Source organism: Melospiza melodia, chromosome 6 (assembly GCF_035770615.1).
Source record: "Melospiza melodia melodia isolate bMelMel2 chromosome 6, bMelMel2.pri, whole genome shotgun sequence".
NCBI classification, from domain to species: Eukaryota; Metazoa; Chordata; class Aves; order Passeriformes; family Passerellidae; genus Melospiza; species Melospiza melodia.
Window position 1 is genome coordinate 50,969,871 of NC_086199.1, and position 21,763 is coordinate 50,991,633.

The 21,763-nt window shown below is 38.9% G+C and overlaps 1 protein-coding gene across 4 annotated transcripts in view; it reads left to right on the forward strand.

The window, feature by feature from the left end:
- The window catches only part of USP47 (ubiquitin specific peptidase 47), a 50,759-nt gene that overhangs the window by 9,239 nt on the left and 19,757 nt on the right, over positions 1-21,763 (forward strand). For 2 of the 4 annotated variants that reach the window (XM_063160603.1, XM_063160601.1), the window contains exons 2-11: positions 4,580-4,639; positions 7,688-7,885; positions 8,974-9,090; positions 10,195-10,333; positions 11,797-11,893; positions 12,393-12,538; positions 13,344-13,423; positions 14,228-14,377; positions 20,397-20,492; positions 20,583-20,735. In XM_063160603.1, coding sequence (XP_063016673.1) covers positions 4,580-4,639; positions 7,688-7,885; positions 8,974-9,090; positions 10,195-10,333; positions 11,797-11,893; positions 12,393-12,538; positions 13,344-13,423; positions 14,228-14,377; positions 20,397-20,492; positions 20,583-20,735 — 1,236 coding nt within the window. The remainder of the gene's footprint in view (positions 1-4,579; positions 4,640-7,687; positions 7,886-8,973; positions 9,091-10,194; positions 10,334-11,796; positions 11,894-12,392; positions 12,539-13,343; positions 13,424-14,227; positions 14,378-20,396; positions 20,493-20,582; positions 20,736-21,763) is intronic. The other 2 variants (XM_063160602.1, XM_063160604.1) reach the window with 2 other exon arrangements.

Below are 21,763 nucleotides of genomic sequence, written 5' to 3' on the forward strand. Positions count from 1 at the left end.
TCTAGTAACACTCTATTTTTATTGTTCTTTTATTTTCAACAAATACAGAACCTATATGGTCTAAGCAAATGTCTGTCTTGCAGATGGCACTAATAACAATGCTGCCTTTGTATATACAGAAATACAGCAACAACATGCTTTATGCTCTGCAACTTGCAGGTGCAGATCTTTCATGGAAGAAAGATGAAATATATTTTTGAAAGGTACATGGGGTATGAATTCTTGTGTAGCATGGCCCTCTAGAATGTCCACCCAGGTCAGACTTGTGTGTTGATTGCATGTTCCTATTGTAAATTGTCTTTTTTAAGTCTGGTCTAATAGTCAGAAATCTTATACATGCAGGTTTATCATCATCACCTTTCTAGAAATGGAGCAGTGTAAAGGGCCATAGAATGGTGTGGGTTGGGAAGGACCTTTAATATCATCTAGCTCCACTCTCTTGCCATGGGCAGGAACACCTTCCACTAGAGCTAGTCACTCAGGGCCCCATCCTATAGTAGGAGTCCTAGTAAAATATGTGTATTGTGTAAGTGGCTTTGCCCCAATCCTAGTTGTTCTTGATGGGCTCCAGCTGTGATGACCTTAATTGGGCAGCAGCTGTGGCTGGTGAAGATAACTGGGATAAAAGGGGGTGGGCTGGCTGGTCAGGGAGAGCCTTGGAGGAGCCCTGATGAAGAAGCAGGAGGAACACTGCTGTGAAGAGCTGTGTGTGAGAAAACCACCCAGAAGGTATGGGACTCTGGAAATATGATAACAACACCATCCAGACTGGCTGTGAATGCTTCCAGGGATGGGGCATTCCACAACTTCCGTGGGTAAACTGTGCCAGTGCCTCACCACCCTCATGTAAATGATTTCTTCCACATATCCAGTCTAAATTTGCCCTTTCAATGTGAACCAATTACTCCTTGTCTTACCACTACAGTTCCTGATGAACAGTTGCTCTCTGGTTTCCATGTATGCCCTTCAGATGCTGCTGTTATGAGGTCTTTGTGCAACTTTCTCTTCTCCAGGCTGAACAGCCCCAGCTCTGGCAGCCTGTCTTTGTAGGCAAGGCACCTGAGTCCTCTTATCAACTTCATGTCCTGCTCTGGACTTGCTTCAACAACTCCATGTCCTCCTTATGCTGTGGGCACCAGGAATGTCCCCAGCACTTGGGGTGGGGGCTCAGGAGGGCAGAGTGGAGGAGGATCCCCTCCCCTGACCTGCTGGTCACTCTCCATTTGATGCAGCCCAGGATACTTTTGGCTTTCTGGGCTGCTGGCTCACAGCAAGTTTTTCATCAGCCATCACCCCCAAGTCCTTCTCCTCAGGGCTGTTCTCAGTCACTTCTCTGCACAGCCTCTAGGTGTGTTTGGCACAGTCCCAACTCAGGTGTAGGACCTTGCACTTGGCTTTGTTGAAATTCATCAGGGTCACACAGCCCCCCTCTCAAGCTGTCAGTGTCTCTCAGAATGGCATTTTTCCATCCAACATGTTGACAGCACCACCCAGCTTATTGTCATCAGCAGACTTGCTGAGAATGCTCTCCATCCCACAGGATTCCCAGCCTCAGCAAGATGGAGTGACTTGGGATCAAAGTGTCAGCGTTTCAATATTTTTTTAAAATTACAATTAACACTTGAAATTACAATTTCAAATATTTGTTGACCAAAATATTAGCCTGAAAAGACTGATGTGCTAAAATAATAGTGGGATGATTTTGTGAATTATAGCTTTAATTAACAGTCTGCAGTCTGTAGTTAATTTGCCCCTTAGGGCCCTATGCAGTTGAGGGTCTGCAGCTTGTTTTCCTAAGCCACTGGTGTACTATGTCACACTTCGGCAAAGTAGCAGCATGGAACTTTGAGCATGGAGCTTTGAGGACTTCTCCCAAGCACTGGATAGATGTGCTTGCTACCTGAGCAGTTGCTCTTATGAGGAAAAGGCAGTAAGGTGTTCCGGCATTTGCTGTGAATAGTGTGTATGTTCATTGGAAAGCCTTGAACTGTGTAATTAATTGCCTGTTGATTTTGTGAGGTGTAATAAGAAATTGGCTTGGTGCATTCCGGAATAACTTTTATGAGGGTAAAAAGTTCTATAGAAGACCTTTGATCTCTTAATTGTACCTTAAATATGTTTCCATGCTGAGAGGAGCTTTTTTGTAAAATGTAGAATTGCACTAGTGGTTATTATAAAGTTTATTTGGAGTGTGAGTGAACACTTTAATTGAAAAGTAGAGAATGAATTGAAAAAGTAGAGAATTTGAGAGATGGACACATCCTTGTGATTTGAGCGAGGCCAGGTGCTGTGTCCTGCACTTGGGTCACAACCCCATGCTTTGCTGCAGGCTTTGGGGAGCCTGGCTGGAAAAGGACCTGGGGGTGCTGATTGCCAGCAGCTGGAAGTGCCCAGGTGGGCAGTGCCACCCTGGCCTGTATCAGCAGTAGTGTCCCCAGCAGGCCAGGGCAGTGGCTGTCCCCTGTGCTGGGCGCTGCTGAGGCCAGGCCTCGAGTGCTGTGTCCAGCTCTGGGCCCCTCAGTTCTGGAAGGACATTGAGGGGCTGCAGTGGAGCTGGGAGGGTCTGGAGGGTAAAACCCCTGTGAGAAGCAGTTGAGGGAGCTGGGGATGTTCAGCCTGGAGCAAAGGAGGCTCAGAGGTGACTTTGTCACTCTCTGGAAGTGCCTGACAGGAAGATGGAGCCAGGTGGGGATCGGCCTCTCCTCCCAGGCAGCCAGGGACGGGATGAGAGGACACGGCCTCAAGCTGCATCAGGACAGGGTCAGGTTGGACATCAGCAGGAATTGCTCCACAGAAAGGATTGTCCAGCATTGGAAGGGGCTGCCCAGGGAGGTGGTGGAGTCCCCATCCCTGGAGGTGGTGATGAAACAACTGGATGTGGCACTTGGTGCCATGGTCTAGGTGACACGGTAATAGTCAGTTAAAGGTTGGACTCAGTGATCCTGGAAGTCTTTTCCAACCTAAATGCTTTTGTGATTCTGTGACTTGTGATTTGTCTTGTCTAAGAAGCTCTCAGTTATTTCTAAAATTTCTGAACATCATATAAACAGTGTAATTTATAAATCTGATTTGTTTGATCTGATTTGTTTAGTGAAGTAGCTCTTGAAAATCTTCCAGCAGACCTTAAGTGAAAAAACAAGAGCTGATAACCCAGCACAGGAATGTTTTTATAAAATAAGCAACCTGTAGATAGTTCTGTGCAGGTGATAGCTGGAGCCTGTCCTCCCCTTCCACCCTCTGCTGTGTGCAGCAAGTCAAATAGCACACTACAAAATTACACGTGCCCCTGTGTGTACCAGACTTGGATTGCCTGTCTCTGGAGAGAACAAATTCAGGCTGAAGTCAGGGGTCTTTGGAGTCCCTGATTAGGAGGAAAATTTTTTGTCTTAATTAAGTCCTTGACACAGGGCAATGCATTTGATAACAATGATAAAATTACAAATCAGCGGTTTCAGATTGGTGGTTCTGGGACTCCATTAACCTTTGTGTCATTTTAACAAAATGTATATGGCTTTTGATTAAGAGCAGGTAAAACCAGTAGGCAGCAAAACATTTAAATTGTGTCATGTAAATGTGAAATCTCTCAAATCTGAAATTACAGACTGGTGTGTATAGGAAACTGCTAGACACAGTCTTGTCATATTAAGACTTCCAAACTGGATCTTCAGTTCAGTTTGTGAAGAAAAAAACGATGCTTTATGTGTCATCCTGCTGGGAAATTAAATGCAGTGGTCTAATTTGGGCTAATTTTGTAGGTCATTTGGTGGGGCAAACAGGGCATGTCAGTAAAGATTTGTCCGGGCTTTTTGTTTTGGTAATCTTTACCAAGGGCACAGTTGAAGGAATTTGGAGAAAATCAGTGATGTTATGAGCATCTTCAGTCTCACTTCCTGTTTTTCCTTTCTGGAGAAATACAAAGTGCACTGCTTGAGATTCAGAAACTGGTTAATTTGATGTTTAGTCAGAAAACAATTGTGTGCAGTCAGTGTTTGTTGTTGAATTTTTGATGATCCATCAGAGATACCAAGGCAAGATTTCTTTAAGAGTAGTAGAAATAAAATCAATAACTTCATCTCTTTACTACCTTCAGCTGCATACTTAAAAATGGGCTCATAAAAATAAACCTTCCCTACAGGAAATAATTTAGGCAGGAAAGAATAGTTTCATATGAAACTGGACAGCTTCATAATTTATAAATACATTAATAAACTGAACTACAGGGTTATATGCTAATCCTACCCTTGAATCATTTGAGGTAAAATATTTACCTCTGTCTGTGGCATATTTTAAAGATAATCAAGGAACGTGTTAATATGAATTTGTATCTTGAATTGTTATTTACATTTTCTTATCCATTCACTTCTTTCTTTAGGAGATATAGTCTGTGTATTACAATTTAACTGACATTGTAACGTTGCTCCTATGATAATTTAAATATTAAAATAGGCTATTCCTTCTTGAGTTACTCTGTGATTGGTATTTCCAAACTCAGTAATGATTTTTTTAATAGTATAAGATAAAAGTCAATTTACACCTTTCAGTTATTATGACTTGTTAATTTTGTTTTTATATACTGTAGGATATGTTTTGGAGTTGCAGACAGAGTATCTTTGCTGAAATGAAGAAGAAGTTTGCACAGGTAGACAGATGAAATCAGCTTTATAAAGTGATAACCAAGAAATATAGCAGCAGCATGATGCTGTAGCTTCTATTTATTTTAACATGAGCATGAGCTATTGACACTAAACTCTGTGCGTGTTCTTGAATACAAAGATGATGTACATATGCAATTCAGTTTAAGTGGTAGCTTCAAACTGAGTATGTGTTGTTATGCTTTTACACTGGTGTGTGAGGCTTTGGCTGTCTCTGCGTTTAAAAAAGTAATTGTTTTGCTCTCAAAATATATCAGATTATGTAATGGTTTCAATTAATTTCTGTGTTCCTGTTGTGGATTTGGCTTGCTAACAGCCTGTCAGAATAGCTGAGGCATCTATCACTCGCCAGTCTTGCTTTTCACACTATTTCTCTAGTAAAGTAGCCCCACAGGTGTTGCATTGTTGTCTCCTAGTTCAGCTGGTGTGTGTGAATGCTTTAGGTGAGTAGAGTTGAGCTGAGGTTATTTTTGCTTTATCTGTTTACTCCTAACAACTTGAAGTGGTGACAGTGTGAATGAATGACAGCTTAATACCCTTTGCTATCCTGACTGTGAGTTAGAGCAGTTCCGTCTGTCAGAATTACATCTGTGAAGAAGAAAGAGAGGATTTGTGTGACGTGCTACATCCAGCAACCCAACCAGCAAATCTTCTGTAATCGTCTGCAATTTGTTCCCTTAATGTTATTTCCATCCCTCAGATACTGTGTGCCTAATTATTTTCTGTAGCAACTCTAATGCAAGTCACAACTGATTCACCGTGCAGGGTAGCAGGGAGAGTGGGAGTGGGAGGAGTTCCCTTCCCAGGGAGCTCCTGCAGGGAGGAGGGGAGGCAGTGCTGGTTATGTAAAGGCAGGAGCACAAGGAATTGAGTGTCCAGTGGAGAACTGCTCATGACATGTTTATACACAGTTACATCGAGTTACAGCATCAATACAAAATCAGCGTGGGGATAATTAAATCCAAAGTACCTTCTGGTTTCTGAGATGAGCCTGTGTGAATAGCAGTAAATACCTCGTAACCCCCCTGCAGAGTTCTGTAGAGAAGGGTGGGCTCCCACCCACAGCAAGCCTTCACCATTGCTGAGGCACCTGCATGTAAGTATGTGTTGATCTTCCAAGTTTGTTGGGTCTTAGCTGCTGCTCACCTTCTCAAAAAAAAGACCACTGAACAAGCTTTACCTTCTCTTCCTAACCACACAGTGAATGAGAGAACTTGCTTTTTCAGCAAAAAAGAAAAAAAAAAAAAAAAACACCAACAAAATAAAAAAGATGCTGTGCTGGGAAATTTCAAGGGAGGAGCCCAGGAGAAGAAATCATTGGTGAAATTTAATTTTAGTCTACTTAAGTACAGCACTATGTGTCCCTGTGGGTGCAGTAGATGAAAGTGAGAATATACTATGTCAAAATTACTTTGACTTCCAAACTCTGTTTTCTTCTTAATGTGTGGTTAATGTTTCAGGAATAGTTTTCTTTGTCTTCTTGGAAAGTAGTTCATAAATGTAAAATTCTCCCATAAAGATGAAATATATGAAGTGTTACAGATTTGCTGCAAATAACACTTTGAATCTTTTTGAGCATGCAGTTAATGAAGGCTTCCACACAGGATATTTCATTTAATAAACCTAAAGAAATGGGACTCCAAAGTCTTTAAAAACAATCCCAATCAAAAGCAAACTAATGTCATTCAGATTGGATCGAGGGTGGTTTTATTTGCCTTCCTCTAACAACTTTTTTGTGATGCTGATAGGAATAGATGCTGCAGTCAGCTAACATTTTATTCTATCCCTGTGTGAGCACTGCCAGCAGATCTTGCAATCCCCTGGAATGAAGGCATCAGCTGGAATGTCCGTGTTCCTTTTCCATGGGTTTGGTGATGTAAGAGCTCTCAAAAGGGGCTGTACCACTTTGGTGGTGCTCATCTGTGTTGAGAGGCTGAGTGTGTAGAAACACAGGAGATTCTGAAGATGTTCAAATCTGCTTTGCAGTTCTCTATTCTCTAGAAGCTGCCTGTGATGTTTGGCTGAGAGTTTGGGCATGAATGTAATTATTGCCATTTGTTGTTCTTGTCCACTGGGAATGGTGATAGCACCACATGTGATTTTTTGCCTTTTTGGGTGCTGTGGCCTTTATCCATGTTCTGAGATTTGGGCACTTTGACAATGCATTACTAATGCTTCTGTGTGTGACAGCTTGAAAAGGCTGAGTACCTGAAGGACTAATTCCTTTTACTTACCTGATCCTTTCCTATGAGATGTGTATTTAAATATCAGTTATTCTTGTTCTACAGTTTTGGATAATTAAGATAATTAATTGATTGTGCTTAGATTTTTGACTTGCTCGGTTTTCAGTGTTGGCAAAATGCTGTTTTTCTTGACTTACTGGGTCCAGAAACTTTTATTATTATTCCATTACCACTTTCATTCAGGATCATTATTGTTCTGATTTCAGATACATTGAAGTTTCTATTTAAACTCCCTTTACTTTGTTCAGTAGCCATTTGTCAGTGTTGATTTTCTTACTTTGTTCAGGCAGAAGAATATCTCCTGCAACTCAGACAGTTGTGGAGTTAGTAGGAAGTTGGTGGCTTGATTATGAAACTTTTTGTTTAGTGGTCAGCTTCCAAGGTTGCTTGGAAGCTTGCAAATTTTCTGGGTTGCATTCCTGAAAGTCACAAAAGGTATATTCTGCCTCAGCAGGATGAAGTGATGACTTGGAAGTCTGTTCCTGATTTTGAAGGAGTCTCCTATGCGCTTGCTAGCTGGAGTTCTGTGTGGAACCTGAGCGGTTTCTCTGTCCCCACACCAGAACAAATTCCTTCTTGTTCTATAAAAATGAAGCTTGTCTTTATAGATTTTTCAAAACTGGAAGGTTCTTCATTTTCTCATGCTCACTTCAGAAAATAAAGTCCAGTTTTAGGAACCTTAGTTTTTAAAAGTACACTACATTTTATTGGTGAAGTCTCGTTTTGATTTTTCAGTTAAGCTCCTGAATGTTCCTGCTGTTGCTCCTGACTTGTTGTGTGCTGTGATTGCAGGCAGAATGTGCTGCTGAGGAGCCCAGGGTGCTGTGTATAATCCAGGACACCACCAACTCGAGGACGGTGAACGAGCGCGTCACCCTGAACCTGCCCGCCTCCACCCCGCTGCGGCGCCTCTTCGCAGACGTGGCTGCCAAAGTGGGCTACGAGAACGGCTCCTTTGATCTGGTGTGGGGCAACGGAGACACTGCCACGGTAGGGACTGAGCCTGCTGCTCCTCTGGGCTCCAAGCACTTCACAGTGCAGCAAACCTCCTTCTCTGTGCTGGTGAATTCCTGTGATGTTTGGTTACAGCGCCGCAAACCACCTCCTTCTCTGGTGCTAGTGAATTCTGTAGTGTTTGGTTACAGCACAGCAAACCACCTCCTTCTCTGGTGCTGTTCAATTTCTGTGATGTTTGGTTACAAGCACAGCAAACCACCTCCTTCTCTGTGCTAGTGAATTCTGTAATGTTTGGTTACAGCACAGCAAACCTCCTTCTCTGTGCTAGTGAATTCCTGTAATATTTGGTTACAGTGCAGAAAGCCTCCTTCTCTGTGCTAGTGAATTCCTGTAATGTTTTCCTGCTGTGTTGATTTGGCTGAATTTTAGTCTCAAAGCGTGCTCTTTAATGATATATCTGTTTAATCATTAAACAAAAAGTAATATGATCATTCAGATGTATTATTAGTTTTTGTTATCAGTATGTATTTTTAATAATAGTACCGTGATAAATAGTCTCAATTTCCTCTAGTCTTGTTTGAGAAATGCTTTCTTCTCAGCAGCAGCATGTTGTGTAGCGAGTCCTGATGTTTCTTAGACCTATTTGAATATATTACATTAAAAAAATTATTTATATCACTCCTATGCTTTATTGTAAATCAGTGTTGATTTTAGTTAATATTATTTCTATAGATACATCTAGAAAACTTTCTATGTTAAGAAATAGACATTAGTTTGTTTCAGGTCAGGCTTATGCCTGCTGAAAGTAATTAATTGCTTTTAAAGAAAAGTGTCTGCATGCTATAGAGTTCACTGGATAATGTGATGTTTACAAGAAACTTACAGACTGGCTCCTGAATAGATTAACCAGCTGTTAACATTAGCTAACTGCATTAGACTGTAATGTTTCTTAAACTGTTTGCAAGTTATTTCAGTACTGATGATGTGTTTTGTTTACTGGATAATTATTTATTTTCATGTGGTTTTACTGTGTCAGCAACCACATCAAGCAATGTACTTGGATGGAATCTGTTAATTGCATTAGATCTGTTTCTAAAAAATGCTGTTTCACTCTTTTTTAGCAGACTCCAATAGATCAGAACAGTGACAAAACCATTCTTGATGCTGGTTTTGAGCCAGGGAAGAAGAACTTCCTGCATTTGACAGACAAGGATGGTGAGCAGCCTCATGTAATGCAGGTAAAATCTTCACTCAGCTGCATAACCCAGTGTCGTGGGAGAGGTGTGTGTTCTCTGTAGTGCTTGTCTAAGATTAGAACATGAAATAAAACTGGGCTGAATATTTCATCCTAAGCTTCTTTGGGAACCTTCTCAACAACTTTGACTATATTTACATCTGTGTTCACATTTCTCCTGAGTGGGACCAATTCCATTAGTAATGATTTGCTGTCATTCTGTTCATGCTTGTCAATATTTATGTGATGTTTGCTGCAAGCAATTTTCTAAATCTAAAGTTATATAATTCATCTTTGATAGATTCAGAGATAAGTCTTAACAATACATATTTAATCATATATCCAGTCCCTTTCCTCTGGGTATTTGAAAGCAATGTTTGGCCTTTCTGGCAGAATTCTCAGAAATGGCAACCCTGCATTGACAGCAATGAGCTGATTCCACATTTATCTTTATGGAAAAATGAATAAATAAAAAAAATTATAGAAGAAGAGTCAGCAGAGTTGCTAGAAGCCACTGTTTGCCATAACAAAGACTTGGAAATTTTCTGTTTCTCAAATACATGATGCACAATGCTACAGTATCCTCAAATCAAGGGTTGGATAGACTAGTGATATATTAAGATTTATTGCCTAGCTCTTGTATCAGCATAATGCTGGCTGGCTTAGCCTTTGTTGTGGAGTTTAATTACCTGAAAAAGGGGGGGAAAAAACCCCATATGTAAATAATTGTGCTCAAGATCAGAATTTAAAAATGGTTCTGGAAGAGTAATGGAATGAAATTTGTATGTCTAGAAAAAATCTGTTCTGTATTGCAGTGCTGAAAACTTGAGGCACAGGAGATGCTGAATTGCCAGCTTGCTTGTTGTGTACATTGCACAACCAAATATGCTATTACAGTGTTCCAAAGGACCTGTCTTTCTGCCAGTGCTAAAGAACAATGTGTCAAGGGAACTAAAGTTACACTGTGTATCTGCAGTGTTGAAAAAATTGTGTGATGTGCCTAAGCAAAATTGGTTTCCTAGCCAGGAGAGAAAAGCAGATCTCATAGGTACTTCAGTAAAAATGTTTTTTTTAACTTGTGCACACCATGGGTGTGTTTGTGTTTCAGGAGGAGTCGGGTTCAACAGAGGATGGTGCACAGGAGAGATTTATAGGCCCCCTTCCCAGAGAAGGCTCCATTGGATGTACCCATGACTATGTCAGTCAAAGCTATTCTTATTCTTCAGTCCTGAGCAAATCAGAGACAGGTATTGTGTTCTCCCTTGTAAAGGCAATGCTAGTTTGTAATTATTTTAGCACATTTTCAAATAGCAGCACTTCAAGATTTTTTTTTTAATAAATTGCAATTTATTTTAAAAATACCCACATCACTGCTACATTTTTTATTCATGTTTTTTATTATATTCTCCCATCCCTTTAGAAATGGAAGAACTGTGTTCTAGCCTTTCCTTACCTGGGACAGGGTAATTCAGACTCTGTCAGGGTGCTCATCCCTAGTTCACACTGCTGGACGAGCAGTGCCAGCTCCAGCTGTGCTCGCTCCCAGCTGAGGGAGGACTGGATTCCCTGTCACTGGAGGGGCTCCTGCCACATCTCTGCTTGGCCAGAGAATTCCTGCCAGGGCTGCAGGTCTCTGTGCCTCCAGGGAGAGGAGGCTTCCCCTCTTGGAGAGGCTCCTGTGCATCCCCCAGCCAGCAGGCCCTCCTGGGGTTCTGGGAGGCTGCTCTGCAGGGCAGGAGGAGACAGCACATTACAGCTGAGGTGAAGGTGCTGAGCAGCCACTAAACTGACACTCTGTTGCACTACTTCTTACCTGTTCGAGGCTTTTTGGCAAATAACAAAGTTTATCTGCCTTTTTGTTGATTTAATGAAACTGAAGAGATGATTTATATAGAGTAATAAATAAAATACAAATTTTCTGATTCAGTCTCTTCACAGAAAATGCCCGTGTGTGAAGTAGCTGCTTTTTCATTACTAGTATGATACTGAGATTATTTGTTTTTTCGAGAATTTTGGGAGTATAAACAAACATTTTTAATTCCTTTATTATATGATGCTTCAGTATATGCTCCTTGCTTATCAGCTGTTGCTAATATTGCATATTTTGGAGAAAATCTTAATATTACAGCTTAGATTAATGTAAGTAAATAATTTCATTTTCAGCTAGTAAAAATGACTGTTTTAGTAGTTCAGTTAGTTTTTAAAATTAGTTATTTAAGGGGGAAGGGTTTAGAATACTAGTGTTGTGTGGGCACTTGGGATTTTTTTTTTCTGATTTGAAAACAATAATAAAACCAGTGCAGATACATATTATAATAATATTATTACTAGGATACTTTTAGCAGACATAAAGCAATAAACAAGCTGATACACAATTGATTCTTAGAAAATTCTAGTTTATTCTGTGAAATATTTAAATCTGCTATTATTTATAGTTACCTACACCCCCATTAGTGTAGTATTCAGCATTAAATATTGCTTTTTAATGTGATCAAAAAACAGCTTCATGTCATTCAGGAGAACTATTATTCTCTGTTGTTTTCAGAAGTTGTAGCATTCCCTTCATTTATAGTGTAAATAACAATAAATAACAGATGAATGCAGTTCTTAAACACTATCACAGAATTGTTTTCTTGTCAAGTGTTTTAACTCTTGAATTGATGTGCCATCTTTTTGCATTATTTCCATCTCATTATTCTCATATTTTTAGGTTATGTGGGGCTGGTAAATCAAGCAATGACTTGCTACTTGAACAGCCTTCTGCAAACACTTTTCATGACTCCTGAATTTAGAAATGCATTGTATAAGTGAGTATATAGAATCAACAACTTCTTAAATTTGTACTGGTTCATATTGGTAGGAGACCCTTTGGAATTTCACTTCTCAAAATTTTCTTGTTTGGATACTGAAAATCATAATGAAAGTCAAGCTGAATAGCTTTATAAATTATATCTGCTTAAAAGCTGCAGCTTTTAAGTAAAATATAAGTTACTGCTTGTGGCATGGACGCTTTTTGTAGAATCTTGAAAACATCAAACTGAAGGTTAAATTTGATGCTAAGTGCAGTTCATGTTTATACAGTGAATATCTTCAAAATTTTTGGTCTTAGGTTTATGCATTTGAAGAGTATCATTGCCACTTACTGCAGAAATGGAAAGCAACTGCATTTGATTTCTCCCAAGAAAGAGAGCTGCAGTTAACCTGTGATATGGCAGACCTGAAATGTAGTAAATGTTGATTTAATGCTTTTTTTGAGTAATGTTTTCAAAGCAGTTTTATTTGTCAAATATCTTGCATTCCAAATAGGTGGGAATTTGAGGAATCTGAAGAGGATCCTGAGAGGAGTATCCCCTACCAGCTACAGAGACTGTTTGTTTTACTGCAGACCAGCAAAAAAAGGGCAATTGAAACAACAGATGTTACACGGAGTTTTGGATGGGACAGCAGTGAAGGTAATGTGCAGCTGGTAATCTGCTGTGGTTTGCTTCAGCTGCTGCCTGCTGGGAGCTGAACTGCTGTTTGTGGGGAAAAATACCAGAATAATTAGGAGTAATTAATAGAATCGACTTTTTCAGTGGAAACAAAATAGCCTACATGGATACTTTGTTGTGCAGTGTGTTTGATTGTTAAAGAAATGGCACCTGTGAGTTTTAGGCTGTTAACATAAAAAGCATCATTTTTTTGTAATTAAACTGTCATTACACATGTAAATGGTTTCTAAAAAAGTAATTCTTTGTGGGAAACTTGCTTTTGTTTTGAATCACGAATGTCAGATGCCCATGTTGCATTTATGGAGCTACCCATATTATTGCCTGCTTCAAATCAAGCACTGTGTGTGTCTTTTTTACTCTTGGTGTGGAGTAATTTTGCCCCATCACCTGTTGATGTTTCCATCAGCACATGATGATGAGAAGTGGGAAGTTGGGTTTTGGAGAATCACTGTGAAGTGGGACAGAAATCAGAAGCTGTTTGTTTTACACCAGAGTACATCAGCAGTTCTGTATTTTTCACATATTGCTTGTGTACGCAGTTCTTGTTTATGTATAAACATAGTGAGCAAGCTGGTTGCTTATTTTTCTGGCTTCCATTGAGAGGCAGCTGCCTGTGGAATTGAGCACTGGCCCAGTAGTCAATAGGTAGCAGTGTAGGTACACAGTTGAACTAATTAGTTTTTTAGGAAGCATTATTAGGCTACAGTCAATATTTGGACTAACAACATCTCCTGTTTTAACTAATAATAACTTCAATTTTTAATAGCGTGGCAGCAGCATGATGTGCAGGAGCTTTGTAGAGTCATGTTTGATGCTTTGGAGCAGAAATGGAAGCAAACAGAGCAGGTAAGCTTGGAAAAACTGTCTTCATTCACTGGTGTAGTATTGTGGGCATTTGTTGGGTTTTCTAATGATTGTAAAAATCATTTACTAAATTTTAAATACCAGCTTGTTGAGAATCTGTGGTAGTTTCCAGTTTTCTGGTTTCTTGTAATAAGCTACTGTTATGTATGACTTTCAAGAGTGTGTTGCATCTGTTTTCCTCCCCCAATTAAAAGTGGAATATATATATATATATAATCTGGAATATTATACTCAGTCTTTATTTGAAGCACAGAAAGTGACTGTGTGACTCCTACAGTAACTTCCTTGCTGTCAGTATTTATTAGGCTTTGTTGTGGCCTCTAGAAGCTCAAGCTCTCCCTTCTTAAGGAGAAAGTTAGGAATATATTCCTGGCACGGGATACATTCTGATAAATAGTCACCCTCTTGTACACCAGTTTTGGTAAATAGGAGTAATTGTAAGTTGTCTCTGGAAATACAGGAAAGGACTGCAGGGTCAGTGTTAGCAATGTCTGCAAGATCAGGCTCGTTTTAATATTCAGTTTGGTGCTTTTGTAGTCACTTAAGGGATGACTCTTAAGGACACTGAAACTTATGTAACATCACTTGAGAAGCTTGTTTGATACATGTTTTGGGCAGGGCAAAGTAAGAATTCAGGAGATGGATGTCCTGTTGGGGAATAGTGTTTTAAATGTGTAGCCATGCAATTAAGATTTAATTGACAAAAAGGTATTTCCTTGTAAAACCAAAGAAATAGCCTATTGGTCATTTTTTTTAACTCCCTGTTGCTGCATCTGTTTGTTTCAGGCTGATCTTATAAATCAACTGTACCAAGGCAAACTGAAGGACTATGTGAGGTGCCTAGAGTGTGGCTATGAAGGCTGGAGAATCGACACGTACCTGGATATCCCTCTGGTCATCCGGCCCTATGGCTCCAGCCAGGCGTTTGCTAGCGTGGTGTGTACTATTATGGTCCTAATAGTGCATCCATACACACATAGAATACATAATGCCCCAGTGGTAGAATTGGTTCCCTGGTAAGTATCATCCTAGATACTCCATCTTGGGGTGTTCGTCTTTGTGCAGTGAACCAGCTAGCAAGTTCTAGAAGATTTTTCTTTTTTTTGCCTTTTTGGTTTATTTTTTGTTTTGGTTTTTTTTTTCTTTTGCCCTTCGATGAGTCCTACTGGTGCATGTATAAGGGGAGGGGAAATGCAACTTTATTGCCTTAGGGCTGCAGTAATCAGTTATTTTCTTCCTGATAAAATCTTCAGCATTTACTTGAGAGATTTTTATGAGATCACAAAGTTTTATTTGGGTTGGTTTTTTTACTGGCACATCTGCTAAATTTTCATAGCTTTATTTAAAGTGTTAGTGAAAGAACAGAACATTGATATAAAATTTTTACTTTAATTGCCATGTTGTTGCTGTGCTTTTTAAAGGTCACTTCTTAGATACCAAATACTTTTAATAAGCAATTTGATGATGATTCAAAAATCTTGTTCTACATCAATGTTTGTAGTCTCTTTTGCTCCAGCTTTACTGATGCTGGCAAGCATAACTATTGCTTAGTAAGTCTGTGGAAGTTCTTTTGTTTGAGTTTTTCCACCCTGAAAAAAAAGTATTACAAGCTGTGGCATTCCACAGTACACTGTGGATCGAGTTGTGAGAAAGAATAAGAATGAATCAAACAAATCTTTCAGTAAAGGTTGTTTTAAACAAACACTTGTGTAATTGGCTTGTTCATTAAACATAAAGTATTTTGCCTTCTGTATTTAGTGTGCTGGCAATATTTTTAAAGCACTAATAGTCCATAATTCTTAACGGTAATTCTGTTAAGAATTGTTGGAATTAATTTAAACTATAGTATAGCTTCAATGTACTTCATACTTTGAAACTTTAAATATCAGTGTTGAGAAGTAGTAAAAGTGAGGGACATTGATCTTGTGAAAAGAATTCAAGTTAGTAATGTCCTTTGAATTCTTAAGATCAAAATTTTCTGGAACTATCCAGCTAATGGAAGCTGTCTTAATACAGATTGATATTTTATACAGATGGCTTCCCTTTTCATCTCTTAACCCTTATTTCTGGCAGTATTCCCTGAACTAAATTTTGTAATTTTTATTCAATAACTAGATTTGTATGATCTATTAAAAAGAATGAAAACTATTCCGTTTATATAGTTTAATTCTGCATTTAACAATGTATTTTTCATATGTCTTAAATGGAAAGGTTTTTTCCTTCAATGGACAAGTCTGTAATGCAATGCTAAAAAAAGACTTTGTCTATTTGTAAAACAAAACTTGAATGAATAAGGACTTAAAGTTCAGATTAGTTTTAATAGTACATGATATTTTTCCTTTCAGTCAGCATTTACTGGGTTTACTACATTGAGGAACGTAGTTTTAAGATTTTTGTTACACAAACTACATAGTTGCAACTTGTATTGATGCTTCAATTTTTGAGCTTTTTCAATTCCTATTCTGATTACACTTAGTTGATTCTCCTCCCTGCATATGTATGAACAATGGCAGATGTCATTTTTAGTTCTGTAGTCTTCAGCAGTGGGGAGATATGGAGGATACTTGCTTTTGGAGAAGGGAAAAATCGCCTGTTTCTAAATGGAATTCTCTGAAGGTAGTATCCTCCATTGATCCATAGATGATGTGATTCAGTAGGTGTAGGTAAAAGGGTCTGAGAGATCAAAAACTTGACACATGCGCTAATAGGGCTTATGGAAGGGAATGGAAAACTTTTTAGACCTTGCTAGTCAGCTCCTGAGGGAACTTGCAGCAGGCGACACAACCCAAGATAGGGGATCTAAGGAGGATACTACCTTCAAAGAACTCTAGTTAGAGGTAAGTGATTTTCCATTACTTTCCAATAAGAGAGAATGGATGGATGAGCCTTGAACTAGGTTAATCTGTAGAATGCCATTTAAAGAGCATTATCCCACTGTTTGACATTGTGTATTACCAAAGACATGCAGATACTTTAAATGTTGCATTAATTTATATGTATATTACTTCTCAACGCATGGGGACATTGAAGAACTGGGAAGGATAATGTCATGCTTTCTTTATTTCCTACTGTGAACTAATTCTGAAATTCTTCAGTGTGGTCTTAAGGTTTGCATTTAGAATTGTTCTGATTTTCCACTCTATACCCAACTCCATGTAGCATAGCTGCAAACTCACTAGGGCAGCTCTGGGGCATTGAGATGTCAGTGTGTGACTCAAGATGGTTTCTGAAAAAGTACTTATGTAATCTGCATTGTTCAAGGGTATGGTGTCAAAAAACCCCTGAATCAGGCTTTTCTTGAGTTCAGTAGAAATCCAGACATAAAAACAAATGGCTTATTTCAGGGAGGTAAACAGGAGCAGCAATTCACCTTCTGATTTTCGTAGGTACTAGTGTCTTTTTGAATTTAACAGCACTAGGCATAAGCTGAAATGTTTTGTAGTTAAAAAAAAATATTTTGCAGGATGAACAGTGGAGAGAAAGACGCAACTGGGAACTAGCAGTGATGCTGAAATTATGATACTAAAACAGTGAGAGTTGATTTGCAATACCAGAAAGCTAGTAATGATCTAAGTATTCTGGATATGTGGATGTGTAGCCAATGCAGTGGTGTTTTGTTAAGTATTGTTAGTTTTCAAGATCTTTTGTACCATAGCTTTTCTTTTGAGAATGTAAGTATGTGTACAAGTAGTCCTTCTTAGGGCAGAAATTACTTTGAACTTTATGTGAACTTAATTTGTGGTGTCCTTGCCAAACTGTTGAAGGCAGAATATGGATGATGTGATAATTCCTTCTTTGTTTTTAAGGCTAGATCAGTAACAACAAGGTCTTGTATTTTTCATTGAACATACTCTTTGAGCACAGGAAAACTGATGACCTCTGAGAAACTGAGACGGCAGTTAGTTTCTAGCTTTTTCCAACAGCAGTTTCACCTAAATGCCACTTGTGTAAGGCTTCATAAAGGTCCTATTCCTCCTATTCACAGGTTTTACAAATTTACACATTTATGAAGGCTTGCAGTAGGGCACTTGTCAAACTACTGACTAGATCATAAGGCATTTTTATGGAGGGGTAAGTTCTCTGCAGTGCCTCTCTTAAGCCAGACAATAATTAGGTTGAATTGTTACAACATTTTAGTGTGCTAAGTGATAGAGATCTCAGAATATTAAAAACTGAATACACTCAGAACTTGGCTGGACAAGGCTCTGAGCAATAAGTCTAAAGTTTGACCTGATTTGAGTGAGGGATTAGGATCAGATGATCTCCAGAAATTTCTTTCAGCCTGTATTGTTCTTTTGATTCTTTGAACTAGAAAGAAGTTTAAATAGCTTTTGTCACCCTAATCTGTAGGTTGATCGCTTAAGCTTTATTTTGAAGTGTGTGTGTAGGGGATTTTGGAAATGGTCAGTGACTCCAAAGGTAGATAAGAGCTGCCACATTGAAGGGAACTGCTGAGGTAACACTGGCTTTGGTGGCACTGCAGGGCAGGGATGTGTGCTGTGAAAGGCTGTGCAGCTTGGCAGCTTTGCCCCTGGTTTTGCTGAGTAAACTGTCAGAGCAGAGAGCAGTGAACTGCACTGGAGTAGGAAGTGTATTAAGAAACCTCCTAATCAGCAGAACTTATCTTGGTGTAAAGACTATGTAAGAGGGAAGAGAGTCAGCCTGAGGAGCAGCAATGATGATTATCCAAGGATTGAAAAATACATGGCTATAAATATATATATATATATATATATATATATATATATGTATATAGCTCAAAAGGAATGGAGGTCCCAGGAGCTTCAATCAGGCCTTTCAAAGCACAGCTCACTATGAGTGCTAAGCAGTGAAACCTCAAGAGTGATGTAATAATGCTTCATTGCCTTCTCAGGGGTCTAAAGCATCATCACTTCTTGCCTTATGTAAAAATTTGTAGGGTGTTTCCTTGTTAAATTGCACATCACATGAGTCTACATAAGCATTACACAATAATTTATGCCCCATCCTCCATATATTCCCATTTGTATTCATGTTGATACATGAGCTGCAACTTTTTTCTTACACTTGAAATATATTTTTCTTGCCTTAACTGGCATTTGGCTCACAAGACAGTTCTGTCACTGATTATGATGTCATCATGTGATGTTTTCTGATTCATGTTTTCTGTGTTGGCCATTAACTTCTTTGCTTTTGCTGAAATAGTTATGAATAATAATCAAAATACAAAAATTCATTTCTTCTGCTTTCTCTTTAAGCAGGTTCTAACTTGTTTAGTTTTTTTTCTTACACTTTAGACTGAGATTCCTCACATTTCAGTACATAATCTTACCAAACACTATCTGTCTGTGGCCCTGGAGTAAAAAGCGACTCAGCTTCTGTAGCATTTAGGAAGTAAAGACATAGACAGCAGCTCAATTCAGACTCTGAAATGTTTTCATACGTCTGGAGAGTCTCTGCCCAAGAGCTGTGATTTCACACTGTTCAAAAGCCTTTCTGGCTGGCTCAAGAAATGGGAAACTGAGATGACTGCCTTCACTGTACAGTTGTTTTATGGAGTTTGGTAGGTCCTTCATTTGTGAATAGTTGTCACCTGGAATAGAGTCCATTTTTTAAAAGTCCTTTCTCCTAGAATAGCAACAGAGCTTTTGAAAAATACTTGCTTTGTTGTTCTTGCTGACTGCCTCCATTCTTGGAAAGAAAGAAGGGAGGAGAGAAGAACTGAGGGCTTTTGTGAAGAACTTGGCATATCCTTGATTTGTTCCCAAAGTGGGATTTGCCAAACAACACAATTTAGATACCAGTCATGGCTGCTGAGTTTACTCTGCCCAGTTAAGCCCCTTACTCAAAACTTCACAGGAACAGCCACAGACCTTCATTAACAAATGATGATTTAAAAAATGATGGTGCAAATTGTGTTTGCTTTCACCTCCGTGGCTGAACAGAGAACTTCTGCCTTCAACTTGGAGTTCAGAAACCCAGAGCCTATTGGCTTGCAAGCTGACTGGACTATAGGTTTTAACCTGGAACATCTCTGGGTGAAATTCTTCAGTGAGCCCATCTCAGTACTCCTAGTGAATTCTGTTTGAACAAGTTGGTTCTCAAGTATTTACACCTTAATGTGCAGTGTCATTGCTGCAAATTGTGTCAGTTTGGTTGTATTTTGAATATTGATTGCTGTAGTGAGGAGCAAAATAGAAATCATTGAAGTCCTGGGTATTAGTGACAGAACTTGTGGGTTTTTTTTTTTAACTACCCCAAACTAGGCAGCTGTCAGAAGACAAAATTCCAGTTATTGCTTAGTTGCCTCATAAGGTTTAGCTAGGAAACTACTTCTGTCTTTATAGGAGATGACCTTATCTGATTCTCACTCCTTTGGGAGCAAAACTCAAATACTCTTCCCTCTGTCCTCTCCCCAGCTTTCACTTAAAAATAGGATCTTCAAATGTAGTTTCCTGACTCTTGGTAGAGCCAGGACTAAGGCTGCCTTTATGCAGGGCACTGAGAAACTGAGTAACATTTTTTTCTGCTGCTTCCTCTTTCCCCCTCTAAATACCAGATTGGCTCTTTTGAGAAAAACTCCTTTTGAAATGCAGAAGAATCATCTCAAAATTCTGGGAGAACAAGGACAAGGCAGGGTTTAAAAATAAGCTCGTTTTCACAGCAGACGACTTTACAGACACGACTAAATGTGATGTGCAAGGTAACAGGAGTAAACGTAGCTATTGAACCAAAGACAGTTGGGATTCATCAAATACTCAATGAGATACAATTGACAGTAATTGTGGTTTTGCTGGGTAGAAATATTGATTTCTGGTTATGTTTACCTAGCTATTATGTCTGTACCAAAGTTTGTCAATCAAATTTTGGTGGCAGATTTAAATGAATTATTTGTATGTGTTTGCAGTCTCGTTGGACATTTATACCTGCATAGTAAACACTGTTTAAAAATGGGGTAACATGTTTTTATTCTTAGGAAGAAGCACTGCATGCTTTCATTCAGCCTGAGATCCTTGATGGCCCAAATCAGTACTTTTGTGAGCGATGTAAGAAGAAATGTGATGCAAGAAAGGTAAAGACTAGTCAAATGATTTGCAAAAATTACTTTTAATAAATACCAATCCTGCTAACAGGGACATAATCTTGTCCTTGTGTCACTCAGGGCCTGCGGTTCTTGCACTTTCCATACCTGCTGACATTGCAGCTGAAGAGATTTGACTTTGATTATACCACAATGCACAGGATTAAACTCAATGATCGCATGACTTTTCCAGAGGAGTTGGACATGAGTGTCTTTATTGATGTGGAAGATGAGGTAAGGTATTTGTTTTCAGAGAAAAGCATTTAACTTCCTTCAAGTTTCTCATTCAGAAAATCAAAATTCTAGTTTTATAAACCCATTTTAACAATATTATTCATCTACATATAATGTTCTTTAGCCATGCTAGTGCTATAATTTGAAGATTTTAAGTCTGTCCATATGGATTTTCTTTAATATTGCAAACAAACATGTTCTCTGTAGAACATGTTTGGGGTTTCTGCTTCCATAAGGAAGCCCTTTCAGATTTCTTACATCTTCAGTAGACAGATTTAAAGACGTGAGTCTCAGGGCTTCTATATGTACTCCAATTCCAGAAGGGAAGATTTATCTGAAACTTGTGTCTGAATTGTGTTGGTCATAAGAGGTGATGTAAAGTTTCAAAACTTTGAATATTGAAGTTAGTCCAGAAATCATTAATAATGAATTTCTTCCCTCTGAATCACCATGTAGTTAGTGTATACTGTAGAAATAAGATTCTTAAATTTTTATTTTTTCCCATCAGTCTTCTGGCTTTTTACTTTTCGGGTTTTACCAAAATTCACGTTGTGCACTTACATTCACCTAGAAGTATTTACTGTGCATTTTGCATTGAAGACCAAAGTAATTTCTCTAACGTCATTCCTGAAAACATTTGTTGGCTTGCACTGGTGTAAGAGAAATACTGCCTGGATGTGCACATGGAGAGGCTTTTCTGGCTCTCTACAAACCCTTGTCTTAGGAAAGATCCCATGTAGACAATTTGATACCTCTCAGGGTGGGATAAATAACAATGAAGATTAATCTGGGAGGACAGAACTCAGATAAAATTAAGGACTGTCAGAAAATCAAAACAATTATCCAGAGGCAAGAGGATCAGGTAAGAGATGAGTATACTGAGTGAGCTGCATTCACAGTGTTGGTGACACCATGCTGTTAAGCTAGCAGAGCACTAATCAGTCTTACTGTAATACCTTGGCTCGGTCCAGTGAGTTGAAATGGAAAAAAAAGTCTTTGATTGTGACTGAAAATATTTTCAGTCAGTT